Raw genomic sequence first — 23121 nt, forward strand, 5'->3', positions numbered from 1 at the left:
ATACATTTACATACTTGTTTTACTTTGTTATCTGAGGCCCAATTTTAAATAAAACAAAGTGTTATTTATACATACAAACGCTTGTTTATTTCACTTGACGTTCTTTTAATTTTTGCTTATTATGCATTCTATTCCATTTCGCTCCCGATACGATATCTGCTTATAACTTATGCCACTTAGATCTCTAAATGAATCCGTTGCTGATTTTTATTTTGATCTCAAGTCCAGAACTTATCTCTTCGCTGCTGCCGTTGCCATTGTTGCTGCTTCTGCTTTCGACTCTCCGAGGCCTGCTTTGTTATATGCTTGTATATTGAATATTTCTTGTATATATAAGTATATATGTATATATATATTTAATTTAATACATAAAAATTACGCGCTTACCACTGCACAAGCCTGATTAACTTTATAATCATCTTGTTGGTTCTTCTTTAAAATAGTTCTTTTTTTTTTTTTTTTTTTGTTTGTTTGTTGTTTTTGTTGCAGTTTTTTAGCCAATGCAAAGATCATATATAAAAATACAAAAAATCATAACATTTTCATATACACCGCCCCATATACAATACAATATAGAACTAGGATTAAATATCTCTAAATCGACCTTGCACAATCAATATCAAAAATTATTATTATTTAAAATTAATGTCCCTCCGCATTGTTGTATAAATAAATGTTTCACTTAATAAACAATTTCACTTCGTTATACATATATATTTATATGCCTTAAGAACTAAACTCATCATCTTCAAACGATTTCATATTTCGTATGTTTTTTGTTTTCTTTGTTTTTTTACTTTTTCTCGTCAAGTTCTTGTATAAATTTCACTATTTAGTCTTAATTGTATATGGAAGTTGAAATATGTTCAGAATTCAATCAACTAGGAAAACAATTCGGGTCTCTACTATATAATGGAGTTGGAGGAGAGGAGCAGGTGTGTATCCATGTTACTTCGTATTGGTATTTATGCACGTTTAGGTAATACTTGCGCCCACTCTCTGGTAAGTTGAGAGTGGGGCGTTTTAATAGATAGATAGATTATCAATATCTGTGTTTTATCTAGTTGTATTTATTGTAAGTATTGTTTATGTATGTATATAACGCTAATGCTGAACACCCACACTCAATTCCGCTTTGAAATGTTTTTGAAGACTTTTTGCTTGTTGTTTTTGTTTTGAGTAAATTTCTGATTTTTAAGTTTGATTTACACACAAATTTGCTTGTGTTTTTTTCTTTTTATGAGATCGTTACTTAGGAAAATGTGTTTGTTTTTTTTTTTTTCGTCAGTTTGTCGACTGGGGAAATGTTGTGTAGAGCTCTCAAATGCAACGACTGTATCCATAGTTTTGATTAATTTGATTTCCTTATGGAGCGCATCCATGGAATTGTGACTCTTCTAAATTTGCATTCGTCTTGCTTCATTTTTTCATTCTTTAATACTATACTGCTTACAATGCGTGTATCTAAACATGTATGCATGTGTATGTGTATGTGTGTGTGTGTGTGTGTGTGTGTCTGTGTCTGTATTGGTATACGTATATGTAGAATAGATAGATGCTTGTTAAAATTGTTTTCTTTTCATTTCTTTTTTTGTATTTTTTTTCCTTTGTGGGTTTATTTTTGGCTTATGTTTATATGTTAATATTTACGAGATTTTGATTTTTGTATTTTTTTTGTATTTGGTATTTTAGAAAAGCGAAAACGAAATGCATTTGAAATAAGTGCTCAGAGGCCAGTTGGGATAGGGTTTAAGGACGGGGAGACGAAAGGTTAAACACAGAGCAAAAGTATACATTGCATTTTCTTGTTGTTTTTGTTGTTGTTGTTTGTTGCTGTTGTTCACATTTTGAAATTGTTTATCCTTATGTAAAAATATTGTACAGTTTGTAAATTTACATACTACAATTTGTTGCATCGCACAAAATTTGTTTACAGTTTGCATAACTTAAAAATCAATTAGAATTACAATTAATTGTTTTTCTTTTTTGTTTTTTTTTTTTTGACTAAACTTCCTTTTTGTAAAAAGCTGATACATCATAATTGCATACTTGTATATGCATATATATATAGAGATATATATAGTTATACATATATGTATATATATATAGTTAAGTCTATATATCTATGTAGATATATATATAAATTTGTATATATGTATATGCTTGTATATATGCCCATTACGTTGGGCACTATTAGAATATTTGAATTAAATACAATTAAAATATTTAAAAATTACACATTTAAATATTTGACGCGATTTCTGTTTACATGCAATATATAACTCAGTTCGTGATTCGTGTTCTAGTTTTCTGCCAGAGACACGCCCTGCCGCCTGCCCCAATGCATGGGGCGAGCTCACTTGCAGGACAGTGTATCTTCTTCTTCTTCTTCTTCTTCTTCTAGTTGCTGCTGTTGATCGTGTTCATGATGATGTCGGCAGTAGACAGTATTATAAGAGGCTGCCTCGAGGCTAAGTCGATTTTATTGATCTATCTACGATTGAACTCCGATTTGATAGCTGCAAGCGAAGAGCAGATGATTTATCCAAGCAATCCTAGCTGAGAATTGAGTGTGCTTACCATCTATGATTTCGTTTTTCACTTTCTGTATCTCCAGCCGCATCTCGCGCACTATCTCCGCTTTCAGGGCGTCCAGATCGCTGTTGGACAGTGCCAGCGACAGACCATCGCCATTGACCTGCTATGCAAAGCGGCAATCGGATTAGATCTTAAGTTTCTCACCAAAGTAAACAAATGCGAACTCACCTTGAGTATGGTCTCCTCGCTGGCACTGCCGAAACGCTTGCGCATGGGACGGGGCGATTCGCCGCCACTGTTCGATGTATTGTTGCCATTGGCGCCGCATTGGGCATTGGATGTGGTTGATGTGGTGCTGCTGCTGCTGCCGCCGCCCCCGCCGCTGCTCAGCTTGTGGGGCAGCGTATTTGACTTTTCCCACGGCCGCTGCTTAACTTCCGGCTCCGGGTCAGGCTGCATGGAGAGAAGCGTCAAATGTCAATTGAAATAATTCAAGTGTGTATTTCGCACTCACCTCCTTCTTCTCGGCCTGCGCGCGACGCCTGGCCAGCGTCTTGGCCATCTCGTCCATCATGGAGGCCATGCCATTGGAGCTACGTCCAATGGTGCCATAATTGCCGCTGCCGGCGCTGGAGGTGCTGCTGCCGCTGTTCTCTGGAGCCGATGTGGTGGACTGCAATGGAGAGTTGCTCAATTAGATGAACTTAGCCTTAGCTTCCACTAGGATCTCTTACCTTGTTCTTCTTGAGCTTGAACTGCTGCAGCTGGGAGGCCAGCGAGCCCATTAGATCAGCCTGCGGATCATCTTTCTTGCCTGCACCGCCGGCACCCAAGCCTGGAGGCGGCGGCGGCGGTGGTGGTGCGCCAGGACCACCTTGTGCACCCGGTGCGCCTGGCGGTCCACCCATGGCCGGTGGTGCTGGCGGCGCGGGTGGCTGCGGCGGCGCTGGGGCTCCATTAAACATTTGTGGCGGCGCTGGCGGTGCACCACCGAATGTGGGTGGCGGTGGTGGTGGCGCCGGCGCAGCCCCTGCTCCTCCTGTACCAGTGCTGCTCATGCGATTCAGTGGCGGCGGCATGGGCACACCACCGCCCGGCTGCTGCTGCTGCTGCATCATGGGCGGTGCCATCGGCACTTGCCCATACGGATTCTCCTGCTGCTGCTGCTGCTGCTGCCCCTGCTGGCCATTCAGCTGCACATAGCCGGACGCGGGCATGCCAGGCGGCTGCGGTGCCTGTGGGGCCATCAACTGCTGCTGACTGGAGTAGACAACGCTGTTGGAGCTGGCCGAGCTGGGTATGTGGGCCGGCTGTGTGGCAGCCCCGTATATGGGTCCGCCTCCATTCTGATGCACCGGCGGCATGGGCATCGGCGGCTGTGGCTGTGTCGGGTATTGATGTAGATTGAGATTGGGATTAGAGTTTGAGAGCACATAGTGGGGCTGCTGGTACTGCTGGCGGATGGTGGTTGTAGCGGTGGTGGCGATGGTGGTTGTGGTGGTGGTGGTGGTCATGTGTTGGTGGTTTGGGTTCGTTTTATATATATATATATATATGTAAATATATTTGTATATTTTTATTTGGGAGCATTTGAAGCCAATTGCGGACGTACGAATGTTTGGAATGAAATGAAACAGAAATAGGTAGGTAAACGTAGCGCCATAAGTGGAGGAACACGAGTCACTGGCTCTGGGAGTCAGGCAGACCTACCTGTGGGGGCGCATAGCCCGCTTGGACCATCTGTTGTTGCTGCTGTTGTTGCTGTTGCTGCTGCGCAGTTGTGTAGACGGGCTGCTGTTGTTGGTATGGCTGTTGTTGTTGCTGCTGTTGTTGCTGTTGTTGTTGTTGTTGTGTCTGACCGGGTGCTGGCGGTATCTGCATTTGTGGATTACCCTGCTGCTGTGGCAGGCCATTGGACGTTGGCCCGTTTCCAGTGGGTCCGTAGTGTGAGCCTGGTTGTTGCTGTTGTTGTTGTTGTTGCTGCGGCTGTGGTGCCGGTGGTGCGCTGAGGGAATTCCTTTAGTTTTTGAGCAATTTGTGATGTGATACGACGTAAGTTCGATGAGAATTTGTGAGAGTGTACGTGTGTGTGTGTGTGTGTATTAGAGATTAAATGTCATACAACGTGTATCAAGTGTCAAGCATCGAGTACGACGACAACAAACAGAACGATGTGCATGTTACAGTTATAGAAGATATACATATACATGTGTGTGTGTGTGAAAGAGAGAAGAGAAATGAACGAAATCAAAATTCATATGTCGACTAACTGCATTGATGATGCCTCAACTGTGGCTGCATTCGATCGTGCATGACCCACCTGCTAGTGCGATGATGTCCCTGCGGCGTTGGTGGACTCTGTGGTATATTATTTTGATTTGTCTGCGAGGTGGGCGTCTGTGCCGAGGGCGTTATGTGACCGCCAATCCCATTATTTTGCCGCAATATGGCCGCATCCTCGCTGGTCATTGTACGATAGCCCATATCTTCCTCATAGCCATTGCCATTTGTGGGCTGGCCGGCAGGATTATTGATCACGCGACCGCTCAGAACCTGAACGCAGAAGGAGGAGAAGACAGAGAGGGAGAGAGAGAGAGAGAGAGAGAGTTAATCATAGTCGTATATTCGATATTCATCCAACACTTACCTCTAGGGCATGCATCATGGCACGCGCAAAATTCTCCGCATCGCTCTGGCTGGAAAAGTTGAGACCGTATACAAATTTGGAGTCGCGCCATTGATGGAACGTGGCCGTAGCCTGATTGTATTTGAGACCCTTCAATATGGAACAGTTGATGACCACCTCATGGTCCTGCAGCTTGCGTCCGACCACACGGAATGTGTTGTTCTGCTGATGATGATAGATCTGCACCTTGCTCAGGCCCGACGAGCTGCCCGATGGCACCCACTTCTTCTGGTTGTCATCGTACACCATCACAGAGGCGCGTGCGCCAATAATGCTTTGCTCACTGCAAGGAATTTAGATGAAATTCGTAATTGATCAGCGAGCGTTTACAACAACCTGGAAAACCTATCAAGATTCTGAGCTGACTTAATGATTCATCAGAAAAGCATTAGATGCGCTTTTTGTACAAAGCGACGCGACTTGATTTCCCCCCCAACCACAGCTATGTTTTCCTATTCTCCATCTCCCACTCCGCCGTCTCGGTCTCGGTCTCGATCTCGGCTTTCACACACTGTTTCACACGATTCACCTCGAGTGCAGTGATCTCTCTCTCTCTCCAGGCTGGGAACTGGACAGGAAACGCATTGCGTAGAATATATCGTGCAGCCGACTGAGAAGAAAAAAAAAACAAGCAAAGCGCACACCTGTCATGCAGTTGTCATTGTCGCCGCCGATTAAATAATTCTAATGATCTTTTATGCAACCTTTAACATATTTTTTCTATGATGACAATTAAAGGGCAGCGGCAAAGCAGACACCGACTGCAATAGAAAAATCTTGCTGACCAGAACTGGCCAAGACTTAATGACAGCCAAAGCCAACGCCAAAGCTAAAGCTGAAGCTAGAGCTGAAGCCAAAGCCAACAACAGCAGCCGCAAAACGAGTTGTGCTCGCGGTTTGTTTGCCGTTTTTTTTTTTTTTTGCTTTTTCTGTTGGCCAGACGGACAAAGCGCTGAATTCTCGGCTCGATCTGGCTTAAAACTTGACTAGTTTTGCACTTAAATGGAGACCGACATCAGCGTGAAGGAGAGCGGGACAGCGGGACAGCGGGACAGCGGGCAGCGGGCAGACACACAGCTGTGTGCCTCGACTTATATAACCTGACCAGGCTCTGGCAATGTAATGTGTTTCGTGGAACGAAAGTGAAGTTTATCTATGAGATACGTGTAATTTGTTAAGTACGAAGGAGACGACGACGACGACGACGACGACGTGGCCGTCTATGTGGATTAATCATACTCTACTTAAATTAAGCGGGCACAAGTCTCACTCTACTTCTCGCCCTCTCTCTCTCTCACTCTCTCTTCGACTACCACCCCCTCCCTCAGTCACGTTTAAGCATGTGGCCAGCTAATGAGTTGTAATGCAAATTGCATTCCATCATTCCATATGGGTCGCTTGTATCCACAGAGACTTCATTACACCGAATGCAGGTGAAATTTGTGCTGGGTGTTTTCATTTCGCTCGTGTTGTGGATGAATTCGTGCGTTAAGTTGAATGCGCACATTTCCAACACGAACACACACAAAGCACTCAATTTTCTTTTATTTTTTTTCAGTTTCTAATTGGCGTTAAATTAGCCACAGCTTGAGGGGCGCACATTGACTTGGAAAAACCCTGCGCCCTGCCGGCGCAATTCCAATTTCAATTCGATTTAGGGCAGAGGTAATCTCGCTAAACAGACGAATCGAGGCTGTGAACAGGATATGGAGAACTGACCCTGCCTGCCGTAGGTCAATTATTTCCCGAGGGTTTTATATTGAGAAATTTGCATTCAATCACGCTTCAAGATCTGTGACCTTTAGCTCAAGGACGTTGCAGATCGAGAGTGGAGTGGAATAAAGGTTTATAATAAACAAGGAACTGGGGTGGGATAACCAGAAAAATAGGTCAATTATTTCCTGAAGGTTTCTGAATCGAGAGAACCTGGGAGCAGCAAAAATCATGCTTCAAGATCTCTCAGATGAAGACGACTCTACATTGGAGTGGAAAAATGTATAATAAAGGAAAACCTAGGTGATCTTTAGCTCCAGTACTTTGTCCCAGAGTGGAATAATACTTAATGGTAAAGGAAAAACTGGGGGGAAAAATCAGGGAAACGATAAACATACGTTAAACTTGGTTTATCTTTGACCGAGTTATGACGACGTTGAGGGATGCGTTGTATGTGTTGTTGTTGTTGTTGTTGTAGATGCTGTTGCTGTTGTGTTTTATGTCTATGTTGTTGCAGTAGAATGAAATGATGTATATTGCTATAGAGATGCTGACTCGTAGCTGTTGCTGCCGCTGCTGCTGTCGTGGCTGGCGCTCCAAGTGAGAAGGACAGGGAACTGGTGAGTCTAGGCGGAACAGTGGAACAAGTGGAAGTGGAAGTGGAACCAGAATTGGAAGAGAACGGAAGCTGGGACGACGGCGGTGACTGTGACTGGGATTGTGACTGTGACTGTGACTGTGACTGGGGCAGAGGAACGCATTTGCGCAGAGTGGAAAATATAGCGCTGGATGTGGACAGAGGCAGAGTGGATTGGGTAGAGGCTGGACTAGAGACCAGAGTTGAGGCAGAACTGGTGGCTGTTGTGCATGATGATGATGATGTTGATGGAGATGATGATGTGGATGTGGTTGTTGTTGTTGTGAATGTGTTTGTTGTTGATAATGAAGCATCGACATGTTGGCTACCTACGCCCTTGGATGTTACGTACAAGGACTGGTCATTGAGTAGCGATTGTGTCCAGGTGGGCGCCTCATAGATGCCGTTGCTCGTGGGCGTGGCATGCGCCAAGGGCAGCTGCAGCACCAGCTGCTCATGCTCATGATAGGCGGTGGCATTGCGCTGCTGCTGTTGATGCTGGTAATGATGGTACATGGGATGGCGATAGTCGAGCAAATCCAACTCCTGCAGCTCCTCAATGCTGTAGTATTCGCCCATAGTACCCGGCAGGGAGCGACCCTTGGGCGCTGCCTTGCTGCACAGACTCTGGGAGCGCTTGATCATCAGCAGCTGAGAGTCGGACTGCTGATGCTGCTGCTGCTCCTGCAGTTCCTGATTGGCCTGGAACTCGCACATGGCGAGCATCGCATTGGCGGGCTGATGATAGGCCAGAATGGGACCGGAGGCGACAACGCTTCCATTGGACTTCTTGCTGCTGCTGAACGAGGTTTTGGCATAGAGTTTCTTCATGGCCATTAGCTAATAGTAAACATTTGCAGAGGCGGCCACACACACACGCGCGCGCACTGTGATACAATACACAGACACTCTAAAAAGCGATCCCACACACAAGTGTTCGGTCACACGATCACAGCACTAAATAAGTAAATGGAATTTATGTTTGTCTAGGTCCGCTGTGCCCGAAGCAAAAAACACTCTCGGTCTATGCAGCTGCGGCGACTGCTACTTGCGGCTGATCGAAATCGAACCTCGATTCAGACTGAACGCGCCAAACAAGTCTCGCTCGAGACTTGGTCCCACAGACCCAAAGAGCGGGAGAGCGAGAGCGAGTGAGAGAGAGGGAGAGACTAAGATCAAGAGAGATGTAGAGGCAGAGTCTTGTGAGCCACTCACAGGCCTCGACTCGGCTTGACTCGCGCGGTGTGTGTCAAAGACAATGAAGTAACAGCAAACAAAAGTGCAAAGTTGTAAGTGCACGACGAACAGATACCCTAAAATGCAACTATACTTCATATATCTATAAACATATGTAAATATTTGTTGCTATTTACAATTAACTAAATTTATGAAAATATTTTTTATATGTCCACCAATTTGAATTGAAAACAATAAAAATTATATATGAACTTAAACCAATTCTAAATGATTTTATATGAAATGCATAATATTTTAATTGACTTTTGTATTTGTATTTTAACATAACTAAAAACAATATTAAAAATGTTTAAAATTTTATATAATTATAATTATATCAAACTAAAAAAATGTATAAAATTTTTTATTGATTTTTTATAAAATGTTCAATATTTTAATTGACTTGTATATATATATATATAACTATAAAAAATATACATATATAAAATGTATAGCATTTTTATTGATTTTATGTAAGATTCATATTTTAATTAATTTTTTTAGTTTGATTTAACTAAAAAAAATATTAAAAATGTATAAAATTTTAATTGATTTTGTAGTTTGATATAACTAAAAAAAAAAATACATATATATATATAACATGTATACAATTTTAATTGATTTTGTAATTTAATATAACTATAAAAAAATCTATAAAATGTATAAAACTGTAATTTTTATAGAAAATGTATAATATTTTAATAAATTTTTATAGCTTGATAAAACTAAAAAAATTTTAAAAATGTATAAAATTTAAATTGATTTTGTAGTTTGATATCGAGTTGTTGATTTAGTTGATTTAATGTAAGAATATATACTACTACATATATTTATATAATTATTTCATATTATTCTTACATTAGTATTACTATAATAATTCACATATAAATAAGATATATCTGATTATATCTTTGTATAAAAATAAGAAAATATTTCGCTAATAAAAATGTATAAAAACAAAAATTATTTCAGTAGGCTTTAAAATGTAGCTTTAAATTTAACTTTTTTAGATAAACAAAGCAGAATAAATAAAAAAAAAGTAAATTAAAAATATAAATAAATATTTGTATATTTATGTATATATATATATGCACTATCAATCACATCTCCTGCTGCCACTCACATTCAGATTCAGCACCCAAACAAACCCCTCCCCCCACTTGCAATGGGTATCAAGAGTGCAAAGAGAGCGAGAGCCAGCCTAAGTGAGCCGCCGATCAGCGATCGAGGCGGTTTTACTCGCCGCTGAGTGCGCTGCGCGGCATCGAATTGGGCTAAAAGCTAAATAATTACACTTCAAGGCAATAAAATAATGAGATGTGTGCTACGCAGAAGAGCCGAGAGTCGCGAGAGTCAAGAGCCCCACAGCGTTTAGTCTCTGGCTCTGTCTGGCCCCAAACGGAACGGAACAGAGCCGCACAGAATTATTCGGTTTCCCACTTGACGTTGCAATTAAAAACAGAGCTTAGACTCGGCTCGGCTCGGCTCAGCTGTAGACACAGCCGAACCCTTCACAGACACAGACAGACAGACAGACAGACGGACACAGTTCATGTGCCTCAATTGTCCATTCTGTCAGTCGCTCACTCGATCCGCTGTGCTGCGATAATTACTTAAGAAACGAGCTCAATAATTTATATTTCCCCCCGGCGCTGCGTCTATTAAGTGTGTTTTATACTCTATCTCTCTCACTCACTCTAGTGAGCGGGCAGGAGGAACAGCAATACATAGAGCTGGTGGCATGCCATGAAAAATTCATACAACTACAGAAACGTAAGTCTAAGTATGTTTAGCTGAACTGAACTGAGAGCTGTAGAGCTGACTGAATCAGTTTAAATTCTTTTTTTTTTCTATTTCATTTTTTTATTTTTTCTACAACAATTCTTAAGCGTACATTTCCAATTAACATGGCATTTGTCTATTGAGAATATTGTTGCTGTTACAGCTCGTTATAAAGCGCACGTCTGGCCTTTAATGCTGTCTGATTTGAGCAGCGATTATTGTGCGGCTTTAATGGCTTTGTAAGAACAACGCTCTATAGATCATGCCGTTGCTTAAATGATTTGGCAATTTTTTAGCCAGATTTTGGCTCGATCACTCACAGGCAGCCATATGAAATCATTTAAGCTGTTCAAACACACACACACACACACACACACACAGTTACGGTTATCAAATATTGATTTCGATAAGCCTCACATAGGCATACATATGATTCAGCAATGCATTCGAAGCTCTTCACCTTTTAACATTACTCAAAATATTAGTTTAATGCATTTCAATTAGAGTTGAAGTTCCCAGAGAGCGCACTTCAAATCAATTAAAATCTATTAAAGTAGACCCCAAAAAATTGTTTGTGGAGCGAGTATAGCCTACTTTGGGGCATATACCTCACTAGCTGAATATTCAAGTGCAACAGCTGCTCCGGGTGCGGCGCGTCTGCTGCAGTTGCCGGACAAATGTTACCCATTGAGCTGCGCAAGCTGGGCCAAAACCGAGCTGGGCCAAAGCATTCAGTTGGCCAGTTTTAAAGCGAATTCCCTCAGAGACAATGGGGCAACAACGTGTTATATATAATACTCTATATTTATATATATATGATGACACACCCAGAAAATTAGCACCAAAAAAACTGACTGCGTTTTGTGCTTATGAATCAGTTAGCCGAACAGTCAGTCCGTCGTCCATCCGTCCGTCCGTCCGTCCGCCTGTCAGCTCGACAAAAGCCCTGACTAAGCAAACTTTGGGGACGTCGTGACAGGAAGCCAGCGGATGGGCGGCCACTCCCCGCCTGAAGTGAAACGTCAAACAAATTATGGGCATTAAACAAGCGAAAATTCGCTGGGCTGGGCTACACCCAAAAAAAAAAAAAATTCTGCTGATGACCTATAAATGGGCTTAATTTTTTTTCTTTTAGCCCGGCGGCACGTGACGTCTTACACAGGTGCTTCATTTGGCGAAATTAAGCGAGAGCGAGTGCAGACAGCAATTGAGCAGCATCTCATTGATTGGCAATTGAGTTAACCGAAAGCAATTTGAATAAGAGCCAGAGTCAAGCGTCATAATTGAAATGTCCTTCAATCAAATCAAAAGAAAAAAAAAACGAGAGAGAAAAAAGTCTAGACTCGACTCTTGATTACAACGACAATGTAACATGTATCACAATATGTTCATTATGCAATAGATTATATATGTATATTTATTTGTGTTATATTTATATCAAATTAAACTTGAAACTTACGTCATTTCGTTTTAGTTTGTTGTTGTTGCTGTCGCTTAAGGGCGCAAAATGTTTTGTGTGATATTTTGAAGTATGTAGAAAGGGAGAGCGACAGAGACAGGGAGAGATGTTTCCGTTGAATTTCTCCTGGTATACGCCGCCCAGGTGCTGCGCCGTCTCCAAACAGTTAGCTGGTTAATTATAATAATGAGATCTGTAATTGAAGTGCAGAGCAGAAAGAAAAGTTTCGGTTAGAATTACCACTCATAGAGCAAGTTGACATACATTAATCAACTATATTTAGCTGTTGATAAATCAATGAAAGCAGACCTTGAATCAAAAGCCAAGCCAAGCAAGTGAAAACAGCTGCTGAATGCATAAATGATAATCAGAATCCATGCAAAAAAAACAAAAACAGAAATCGCAAACTATATACACACTTATACATATATGTATATATATTTTAATTATATACCCATATCAAAAGCTCGTACTAAATATTGCCATTGATAGAAGACAATGAAGCTTCTCTTTCATGGCCTATTTACTTTTTCTTTCTTTTGGCCCCTTCCAATATTTTTTGTGATATGAAGTCGACGACGGACGGAAAGCTAAGCCCATTTACATAATAAATGTAGAACTAAGAACTAGGCGAAATTTGTGTCACGCTGCTTAGAAAGATTTTTGACCCACTTTTGGGCCATCTCTCGGCGCGCCCCCCTCTCTCTCTCTAATTGTCCACGAAGCATCACTTGCGTCATAGTTTTAGCCGTAGGTCGGCCCTTTGGTAAGTACGCCGTGCGTTTTGTTTATGGGCGTAGAATTCATTCAGTATAATCAACGCTGTGACCACATCCGCGAAAGTAACTACACTGGAGACACTTGATGAACTCTCATCATTTCGGTTAAGCTGTGCGGGCAACAGGCAAACATTCGCCTTTTTTTTATAGCCCACGCGAAAGTAGAGCATATTTACGCATTACTTGGAGTGTGGTGCGGGGGCTTTTGATGAAGACGTTCGCTTAATGAAGTACGCTCAAGAAGATTTTACTGTGCGACTCACAGAAATAATCAGCTAAATTAAACTTTTCTTTGTGGGGGGAACAAAAGAAATTTTATATAAATTATATTGATTATTTATCATATAAATATTTGTATTATATTTATATTGCTTATTGATAGACATTTATATTTTATAATATAGATATTTATCAATGTATTTTATAATATAATATATTTTATTTAATGCATATAAATTTATTATTTATAAATTACTAATTAATTTTAGTTTTTAAAAATATCTTACTAATTATTATTATTATGATTAATTTTTATTATTTATTATTATTATTTTATTAATATTTTTCTATTATTATTATTATTATTAACAATAACATAGAATTTTTATTAGTTTTTATTTATTATTATATATTTATTTATTATTATTTAATTATTAATTTTAGTTTTTAAAAATATTTTACTAATTATTGCTTTTATGGTTAATTTTTATTATTTATTATTATTATTTTATTAACATTTTTCTATTATTATTATTATTAACAAAAACATAGAATTTTTATTAGTTTTTATTTATTGTTATATATTTATTTATTATTATTATTTATTTATTATTATTATTTATTTACTATTATTATTTTTTTATTTATTATAATTTACATATTTATTTTTAGTTTGTATTATTTATTAATAATTATTATATTTTTTATTATAGTTCTATTAAATTTTTATTATTTTTCATTTATTATCATTTCTTTACTACGATTTATTTCTTTGAAATATTTAGTTTAGTCTCTTATCAATATTGCATTAATCATTTGACTTTTCTCTAAGAATTTCGTAGAGAAATTCAAGGCAATACGAGTCAAAAGAGAGCCAATATTCTTTTGTTGACTAATTTGACCTAGTCAAATATTTAATTTAAAATAACTAACCACACTATGTTTTAATTAGATTAAAAACTACAACTAAAATATTCCCAAATTGTCAGAATGAACGAATTAATTCTCACCCAATGAGAAATTCTTTGTGTTGGCGAAACAAACAATTTACACAAAGCCATTGAAGGACTCGTTAAGTGAGACCGGCTCGGGCACATGTGCTGCTTCCTGGTATCCTCCCCTCGCCCGGTGGCCAATTAAAAAGTTCAATTTCGTGAAATGTGCACTCAAGAGGGTTTCCACAAACATCCCTGCCAGCCGGCCATTGTCATTCACTCCCACTCCGTTCAGTTCAGTTACTTCACACTTGGCACTTCCTTTTTGGGTGGATGACAAACAGACAGACAGACGGGCGGACGGACGAGCGGGCGGACGGACGGACGGATGGTCTTGCGGACTGTTTTCGCATTTAACCTGAAGGCAATGAATATGCACCGCAGGGGTCAACAATTTCGAAATACCCTGTACTGCATTCGGGGCGGGCATAGGAGATTTATGTATGTGTAGTTGGGTATACGACATTTATTTTTAAATGGATCTCCAAACGATGAGAGTCGAGTACAAACAGGTCTTCTGTATGCTCTACCAATCATTGCCATTCGATTATAGGACATTCATCTCTACTTTAACTCTGGTCTTCAATGAGTTATAAGACATTCATTGCCAGTTGAGTATAAGACTTTAACTCTAACTGAGAATATAAGTGGATAACAAAATAATCTCTACTCTACAGCTCTAAAATCAATAATTATTATTACCTTTATTCTCTAATCTAGTATAAGACACTGCTCTGCAATGAGGTATAATTCTATAAAGTCACGCAGCAAATATATGTATATAAATCACTATCTCTCAATTACTCATATATGTATACTGCCTAATCAACTACTATTAAACTTCCTCAGCTATTACTATTAGCTCTAATCGGGTATAAGACATTCAGCTCTACATTACTATTTAAAACCACTCGCCTTTACCTGCTTTGCTATGAGCCATAAATTACTATAAGAATAAGTATACGACTCTAGACTCTAGCTGGGAATATATGAGAGGATAAGGCACTCAGCTCTACTCTACAAATCTTACGTATTTCTCTACTCTCCAATGTGCTATAAAACTTTCAAAGCTAGCCGAGCATAGGATCTAAGAATATAAGAGGATTTAACACACTCATCCCCAGCTGAGTATACCTAAGACACCCATCTCTACATTCATACTCCCTACTACTCATCATTACTCTCCAATCAGCTATACAAAATTCATATCCAGCTTAGTATAAGACTATAAGCTCTAGCCTGGCACTCAAGTGGATCATCTCTGGCTGTTCAGACACTCGCCTCTAATCGGTTATAAAACACTCATCGTCGTCTGCCGGGTGTTAGACACGTTCTTGTCATTTAGGCGAAAGGGCACATTTCCAGGAATTTTCATGACTCCTACGTGGCGTTTATACAAGAATGATGTCAGAACTTTAACCCCATACTCAACTCAACTTCAGTTCCAGTTTTACGCTTTCGCAAAGGACAACAAAATGTTTGCATACAGAAAAAAAAAAAAAAAAAACATATTGCACATGGAAATTTCCGCCCCATTTTCGTGCTGTTGTGGTTGTTCGCGTGACTTGGTTGGATTTGTAATTCAGCAGGTTCAAACCAAACATTGAATCAACGTCACTGACTAGAGAGCATAATAATCCCTGCCTGCGAGCAGACGATGAATCGCCTCTAAGCCAATCCCGCTTAACTCATTTGCTTTACTCGTCTGTTGCCGCCATCCATTTATCTTTTTAGCACTCGTTTTGGCCAAGGCGAGACTGGCGACTGTGTCGCAGTTGCCATGGTCGGCTAGATTCCAAAACGGGTTTACTTTTTATATGTATTCAAGCCAGCGCATGCGGACCCTTTTGTCTTTGACTTTGTCGCTGCTTCAGTCTGTCCCTCAATATCTCGGGCTCTCTCTCTCTCTCTCTCTCCCGTGGCTTGAAGAGCTGGCCAAAAAAAATTGTGCTTTAATTTGAATTGCGACTGAATTTGGGTCGCAACTTCAAAGTCGCCGTCAGGGCTTCAACTCTTAACTTTGCTGCGGCATTTGCATTGTAAGTGCCATAGCTGCCTGCTACAAAACCGCTAGTTGAGCCCGTGCTGGCAATTTAGCCTTTTCCGGAAGGGTCCAGTCCCCTCTTAAATAGCTCAGCGTGATTAAAAATTGCAAGAGCTCTCTCTGCAAGAGTAAAAAACCTACAAACATGATTATATTTCTTCAATAATTCAATGCGAATTTATCGGCTTTCTGCAGGTTCTGTACCATTTGACCTCTTTTAAAGCAAATTCTTTTGTAATTACGCATAAATTTCAATAATTTTGGAATGTATTTCACTTTATTTTAACTCCCATTCGTCCTGAATATCAGCTGAATCATTCAGAAAGTCTTTAAAAAATCAATTAATCAAATCAATTATTTCAGTTCTTTATATCTGCGATCTGTCCTATTTTTCTAGGTAAATGACCTACATATATTTTAGCTCTGCTCGACATGTACTTTACATCTTTTCTGATTTGTAACTTTGATCTATCCAGCTCTTCTTCTTAAATGACCTAAAACCCTTAGCTGAATCATTCGGAAACTCTTTTGTAGGAAAAAAAACTCCCAGGCATATCAAAATATTGACATCGTCAGCCAAGCGTTAAGAGATTTTTGCATTTTACCATGACTGGGGCTTCTTAGCTTCTTTGCATCCACAAGCAATTAATTTGTAATCACATCTTCACTCTCAGCTTGAACTTTGCCTGCTGTTGTTTCTGTTTTCGACTGTAGCTGAAATTGACCCTTTAAGAGAATCGGGGAATCAGCCAACCACGCATATGAATTCTGTCTGGCACGCTCCATTTCGTGCTCGATCTTTGGCCAGACTATGAGTAATGTGTGTGTGTGTGTGTGTGTGAGTGTGAGTATGGGGTGTGTACAAATTTATTATTAAACAACATGTACAACATGTTGCAGTTGGTGTTTTGCTTCACTGGCGGACAGACAGCGCGTCAATTAAATGAAGCGGGGGCAACTCGAGCCGAAACTCTTCGATAATTATTGAATAATACTTTCCACACACACACACACACACACACCAGACATGCGATACTCAATTATACACAGTCTTCACTCACGAATGCAGATACAAACAAATATTTCAATAACAAAATATAAAACGAATTAGGGCGCAACAATAGACCTAAAAGATCTATTATTACATTACACACACGACACAATAGGGCAACAACGACAACAACAACAACAACAAGCATAACTTCCCGTAGCCTAGCTATCGCCTCTCAGCTTGTCCATGGAGTTGAACTAAGAAGCGGACATAAAACTATCTCAATCATAACATAATCAGCTCGTTCAGTGATAGACGGCTGCTGGGAAAGCAGAGAAGTGGACAGCAGCGATAAACATCAATTTAGCCCAGAATAACTAACTGTCAAAGCGACCCAGATTATGTGTTTAGAGCTGGTTTAGAGCTAGCTATGCCAAAGCTTAAGATTTGATTGCAAACTTTTGTAAATATCGAGTAATATATCAAGGTTCGTGTAAAAGAAAAACCTTTCATATATAATATAATATAAATGCCAATATAACTATTTATTTAATATAAATTACCAAAGTTAAGTCAGTGAATTAATTACAATTGCAGTAGGGTCACACTGATTTAGCAGGCCAGACAGAAATGCATTCGCATTTATATGAAAGCTGACTGTTATGACACGCAATTATAATGAGGAAACGGAATTATTAAAAACTGATAACAAAACAAAACACGAATCTTTATGTTGTGAGTCAATTATTGATAAATCATGATTCGCATGAGTCGAAATTTCGTCAGAAAAAAACAATTCAACAAATATTAATAGAACTAGCCAGTCAGTCATGCAGACTTGTCATATCACAGGGTATCATCCTTCGGCAGAAGTAGAAAAAGTGCAGGTAGGTAACTTGTGTGTGTGCTTGTGTGTGTGTGTATGCATGCATGTGTGTGTCAGGGGCTAAATTGCAGCCGTGTATTTGTATGCAATCAAAACAAGATGAAAACTTCAACGTCAGCTTTTAGCAAGTAAAAACAAAACGAAACCCGTTGGATGGCTGTGAAAATTCAGACTGCAGCCCCAGTCCCAGTCCCAGTCCCAGCCCCAGACCCAGTCCCAGCTCCAACTACAGCGAGCGGAAGCACTTCAAGTGCTTGCAATTCCTCTTTGTGGCGCAGTGCGAACCGAAGAACTTTGAATGGAGACTAAGGGACCCACCCAAGGGGAATGGGCTATGTGAATCATGCAAGCTATTGACTTCATATCAGCCGCGGTCAATTTTATTATAATTTCTGCCCACTCCACAGATTTCTATTTAATCAGCACATGCGGCACTTCCCGTGCGGACAAATGAACGAGAGGAAGCACAAAATGCAATGCTAAAAGTGAATGTTTTTTTATTTTTTTTAATTTTATTTTATTTCTTTCTTCCATTAAAAATTTTTTTTTATTATTATTTTCTATCTCAGATATTTTTTTATATTTATATAAATATTATTAAAAATTGTTTTAATATATTTTTAATTTATTTATATATATATTTTAGCTAATCTCTTAAACATTTATCTGATCATGTTTATTCAATAATGAATATATAATATATTTTATAAATAATTCATTAACAATTACCAATTTAAATATCACAAAAGAAATTTTTAATAAGCCGCCAACATAACACATATTTGGATTTAATTAAACTGAATCTGGCAGCAAATTGTAAAGACACATCTTAAGCGTAAATACACCTATGTATATCTGTATAAATAAATATATGTGTGTAACTGTGCTTTACCAAGCGTTAGACCGAAAACTTACTGAAAAGGAACCAGAAGGCGGGGCAAGTTCTCTCTACTACGTTAAAGTGTGTTGCTTGTTGTGGTAAAAATTTTTAGGCCGTAAAATATTGTGGCTGGCCTTTAAGTGCAACTCATTGAGAACAAAAGATTTGTGGGGCAAAAAGATATAAATATATACATATAAATCATAGTCAAAGATCTCGAGAACGTAACTAAAAATGTAAAGAATTAATGCCACAGATTTATTCCTTCAAACAGACTTCACTGTACCAACATATAGTCTCTAAATATTTACACAATTATTTAGAATTCTAGGCATTTAAGAATTTTAATTGTTACGCTAGAATTTCGCTAAGTGTACGGCAAATTTGAACTCAAATTTCACGGCACACAGTTTGCAGTGTTTAGGATTGTGAATGATGATTCTCTTGATATATGTATATATAGTGTACATATATATATATATATATATATATAGTGTCTGTGTGTTTGCCCGTACTTGAGCCACTGCGCTGGCCTCCAATGCATAGCCAAGACAATGGAACGAAACGCCTGAAAAGCTGCCACTTAAGCGAATTTCATTCTACGTTCTGCTTATCTGTGCAGTTCAGTTCGTTCATATTTTGTATTTGTATCTACAATTTATGCCATATGAGCGGTACATGTTTATCACGCATATGAATATATTACACTCATATATAAATACGTATATATGTATGTATATGCATATATGTATATGTATCTGTGCAGTCAGACTCTCTAGACTCATCGGTATTCATGTGCAGAGTGCATAATCTCCTCCTCTGCGGTTAATGCGCACTAAATAAGGCAAACAGTTTTTCCTCCATACTTTAGGCCACACAATTTGCGCTTGATATGGCCGCGGAGCTATTCTTTTGTTCGTCAACTATTAAACGGGAATATACAACTATACATGTATTGCTAGCCTATCGAAATATTTATACATATTGTATATGCAAGTAACAGGCATTCCATGCCGATAGCTGATATCAAAACCGTTTGAGGCAGAGTCATTTCCTTACTTTGCTCAATTAAACAAAGCATATTAACAAAAACCAAATAATAAATAAAATCATATAGAAATTATTTAGCTCACAGCGATTATATGGCTGTGAGCCGTAATGAAAATCAAAACACGTGCCATGCATCCGATGAGCAAAGGCGAAGGCGATGAAGACAGGCCCAAGACTTATGAAGGCCTATGAATTATGCAGCTGGCGTTTGGCACACCATAAAATTGATAAAACACTTATACATATATACATATATTCCATATACATATATTGCAAGTAAATAAAACAGCAATGCAATTGCTTTCTTTCTGCTTGATCTTTAATCAAGTCATTCGACAGGCATCTAGATGCAACTGACCACCCAGCATCATTTCCCAGACAGATAAACCAAAAGCAGGCTACGATATACATATACATACATATATATTTTTGTGGGCTTACCCGCATTGTCAACGAGCACGGATGCACACAAAACCAAATGGAATGTAGTTTTATTGGATGCTGTGTAGGATGAGGAGGAGCAGGAGGGGTCGCACTGGCCAGCAAAGCGGAAATGTTAATTAGATTTGCGCGACGCAGGCCGAGTTCAATGCATTGATCTGCAGCACAAGCTGGCTGCTATGACACGCACTAAAGTTTAGTCACTGCGAAGCCCGAAGCAAGTTTATGATTCAGTGCAGTCGCCGTCGTCGTCGTCGCCGGCGACGTCGACGCTGCGAACGCATAAACAAAACATAAACAAGAGACGGAGGTGAGCCACAATGTGAATATAGTTGAATACTTGGAAATTTTTGTAGCGATTTCATGAATTTTGTGTTTCTTCTCCCAAAGTTTTAGTCATCGTTAAAATATCCAGAGAAGAAGAAGAAGAACAAGCAGCAAACGGAACGTAAACACAACTACGTAAGCAAATAGGGAGCAAAGATACCGAAGGGGGACGCATGGCTGATAAAAGCAAGAAATTTGTATGATACACACACACACACACACACACACACGTACATAAATATTTCAGTTTTATTTCTTATCTTATCTATTGGTGGCGCGACCCCAATTGCAGCTGCTGCCACCACTTGGTAAAAAAAAACTAAGCTAATATTGTTTAGTTTGAATTTCTGTTGAAATTGAATTATTAATAAAGGGGATAGTATCAAAATAGTAGCAGCAGCTGCTATGCAACACTGGCAATCAGAGCAACTGCAAGCCATGGAGCACCAAACAACAGCAACGATGCAACACTGGCATTAACAGTTACAAAAACAAGGGCTATTGAAATGCAAAATAAATTCAACTTTGCTAACTTTAATAGCAAAATTTGTACTTTGATTTAGATTGTTTTTGTTTGGGAACTGGTTTTGTCTATAGCTTGGGTTTTTTTTTTTTTTTTTTTGTAGTCCAGCAATATGTATGTGTGAGTTAGCTGCGGGTCTTTGGCCCGCTTCATTTGGCAGGGAACGAACAGAAAAAATATAAAAAAAAAGTGAGTCATGTGGCGAGTTCAGTGATGCAACTTGGCGCTGTCATTTCGTGGGTGGCAAAGGAGCGAGAGGGGCCAACCCGGATCGGGCCTCCGCGGTGCATTGACATTTAAATAGTTGCAAAGAGAGAAAAAACCAAAGCCAACTTTGGCTGGCATAAATTAAAGTTCAAACAAACAAGATAAAGATGAAAGAGAAGTGGAAATATCAATAGCCCCACCCGCGTCGCTGAGCTCTCTTTATCAGTCAGTCGCTCTCTGTCTCTCTCGCCGTGTTCTCTCCCTCTCTCACACACACGCTCTTAAATTGGCAACGCTGGATTTTGTTTGTTTGGCAACATTTAAAAGGAGTTGGAGAGAGAGCAAGTGAGAGAGAGAGTGAGAGAGAGAGAGAGAGCCTGCGCCCAGCAACACACAAAAACAAGCATCCAAAATGAGCACAACCAAAGAAGAGGAAGAGAACGAGCTGGTCAAGACGCTGGAGCAGCCGAGGGGAAATGCATTAAAAACAATTAAAACAAGCACAGGACACAGCTGGCACACACAAACACACACACACACTCACACAATTATGTTAAATGAATGCAAAAACTGGTTTAGAATCTACAGCAGTGACAGCTGTTAAAGGTAGATAAAAGGGAGACAAAAACGCAAATGCGAAATTTGTACACGAATTTTAATCATACGAGCAAAGCATTAAACATAATTATTCGCCAATTCACACACACACACGCACACATACATATACAGAGAGGCATGCGAAAAAGGGCGTGTTGTGTAAAAGAAGAAGAGGCTAAAAGGGGAGCAAAAATAAAGCAGCAGCAGCAGCAGCAGCTAGCGACGCCGCTGCCACAGCAGCCGCCGCACTGAAAAGGGAGCAAAAAGCGGAAGTCGTGGGCAAAAACATGCGCAGAAAATGCAACTGCTGCCGACTGGGCCAACTCGAAGTCGGAGATTCGCCTCTAAATCTCCGCAGACGCAATTATAAATAAATGCAAAGCAACGAAAATGAAAGGAATAACAAAAACAAAAAGAAACTTACCACAACATTTTCCTTAACACCAGAGTGAAAATGCGTTGGTGTTGGTGTCTGCTGCCTGGCAGCTACTCCCTTTTCCTTCAGCTGCTGCAGTAAGCGGCAATGACGCACACAAACACACACACACTCAAATCGAGCGGCGGCGGCCGAATCGCCGATAAAACTGTATTTTATACTTTTCCAGGTTTCTTCAGCGTTTTCTTTCGCACTTTCTTTGTGAAGACAGGAAGGAAGCCGCTATTTTAATTCAATTTATTTAGTTTTCGGCAGCACTTTACTGGAACAGCACTCACACAAACAAACACACACACACGCACAAACATGAACGAAGAGCGAACAACTAAACTCCTTTTCAAGGAGTAGACACCATTTTTTTTCGGCTACTTCGTTTTCAACTGCAACTCCGTTTTTTCGTTGCAGCTTTCAAAGGAACTTTACATGTGTTTTGCACAGATGGATACTGCTTTTGTTCGCCTTCCTGCGACAACGATTTTATTTATTTATTTATTTTTTTTGTTTCGTTCGACGCGTTTAATGCGAATTAATTTTGGCCAAATTGCGACAGCGACAACAACACACCAGCGCCATATTTGATCTGATGTAAAAATAATGTACCAGGGCAGCCCTGGTTTAGCAGTTAGTCTAACAGCTACAATGTTATTAAAATTCTCTGGTCTTAACAGTGAGTTGCCGATGCTGTTATCAGTGTA

General features: G+C 39.6%; 1 protein-coding gene and 1 long non-coding RNA gene across 11 annotated transcripts; one reads left to right on the forward strand and one right to left on the reverse strand.

Moving 5' to 3' along the window:
* Window positions 1–1221: 1221 nt before the first annotated feature.
* ena (ENAH actin regulator enabled) lies at window positions 1222–23022 on the reverse strand. Of its 10 annotated transcripts, none has more exons than XR_016197010.1 (10): window positions 7927–8647; window positions 5186–5507; window positions 4859–5091; window positions 4249–4555; window positions 3273–3992; window positions 3053–3211; window positions 2767–2991; window positions 2581–2701; window positions 2398–2519; window positions 1222–2359 (listed from the first exon to the last, which is right to left on the reverse strand). XR_016197010.1 is itself a non-coding variant. In XM_089261684.1 (10 exons), exons 2-10 carry the CDS (start codon window positions 12054–12056, stop codon window positions 2491–2493), a joined length of 2121 nt encoding a protein of 706 aa, XP_089117810.1. In that variant the 5' UTR covers window positions 12057–12244; window positions 22415–23021; the 3' UTR covers window positions 1222–2490. The 10 variants fall into 10 exon arrangements, 9 of the variants coding, with proteins under 9 accessions (XP_089117810.1, XP_089117809.1, XP_089117806.1 ...); XM_089261684.1 differs by lacking the exon at window positions 7927–8647 and adding exons at window positions 12052–12244; window positions 22415–23021 and having other exon boundaries at window positions 1222–2519; XM_089261683.1 differs by lacking the exon at window positions 7927–8647 and adding an exon at window positions 22415–23022 and having other exon boundaries at window positions 1222–2519.
* Window positions 19889–22989, forward strand: LOC149091064 (uncharacterized). The gene is made up of 3 exons (XR_016197012.1): window positions 19889–20167; window positions 20224–20646; window positions 20727–22989. It is a non-coding gene; the product is annotated as an uncharacterized LOC149091064 (long non-coding RNA).
* Window positions 23023–23121: the final 99 nt, after the last annotated feature.

This window comes from Drosophila navojoa, chromosome 5, assembly GCF_054131105.1.
Source record: "Drosophila navojoa isolate 15081-1374.11 chromosome 5, UAZ_NAV_1.0, whole genome shotgun sequence".
In the NCBI taxonomy this organism is placed as follows: Eukaryota; Metazoa; Arthropoda; class Insecta; order Diptera; family Drosophilidae; genus Drosophila; species Drosophila navojoa.

Bases quoted from the DNA above. Each gene is read 5' to 3' on its own strand.
- ena (XM_018104377.3), bottom strand. From the start codon at position 8,411: ATGGCCATGAAGAAACTCTATGCCAAAACCTCGTTCAGCAGCAGCAAG. The intron at 2,992-3,052 runs GTGAGTGCGAAA...CTCTCCATGCAG, and splicing joins CGCAGGCCGAGAAGAAGGAG to CCTGACCCGGAGCCGGAAGT. The intron at 2,520-2,580 runs GTAAGCACACTC...CTTCGCTTGCAG, and splicing joins GAAAAACGAAATCATAGATG to CTATCAAATCGGAGTTCAAT.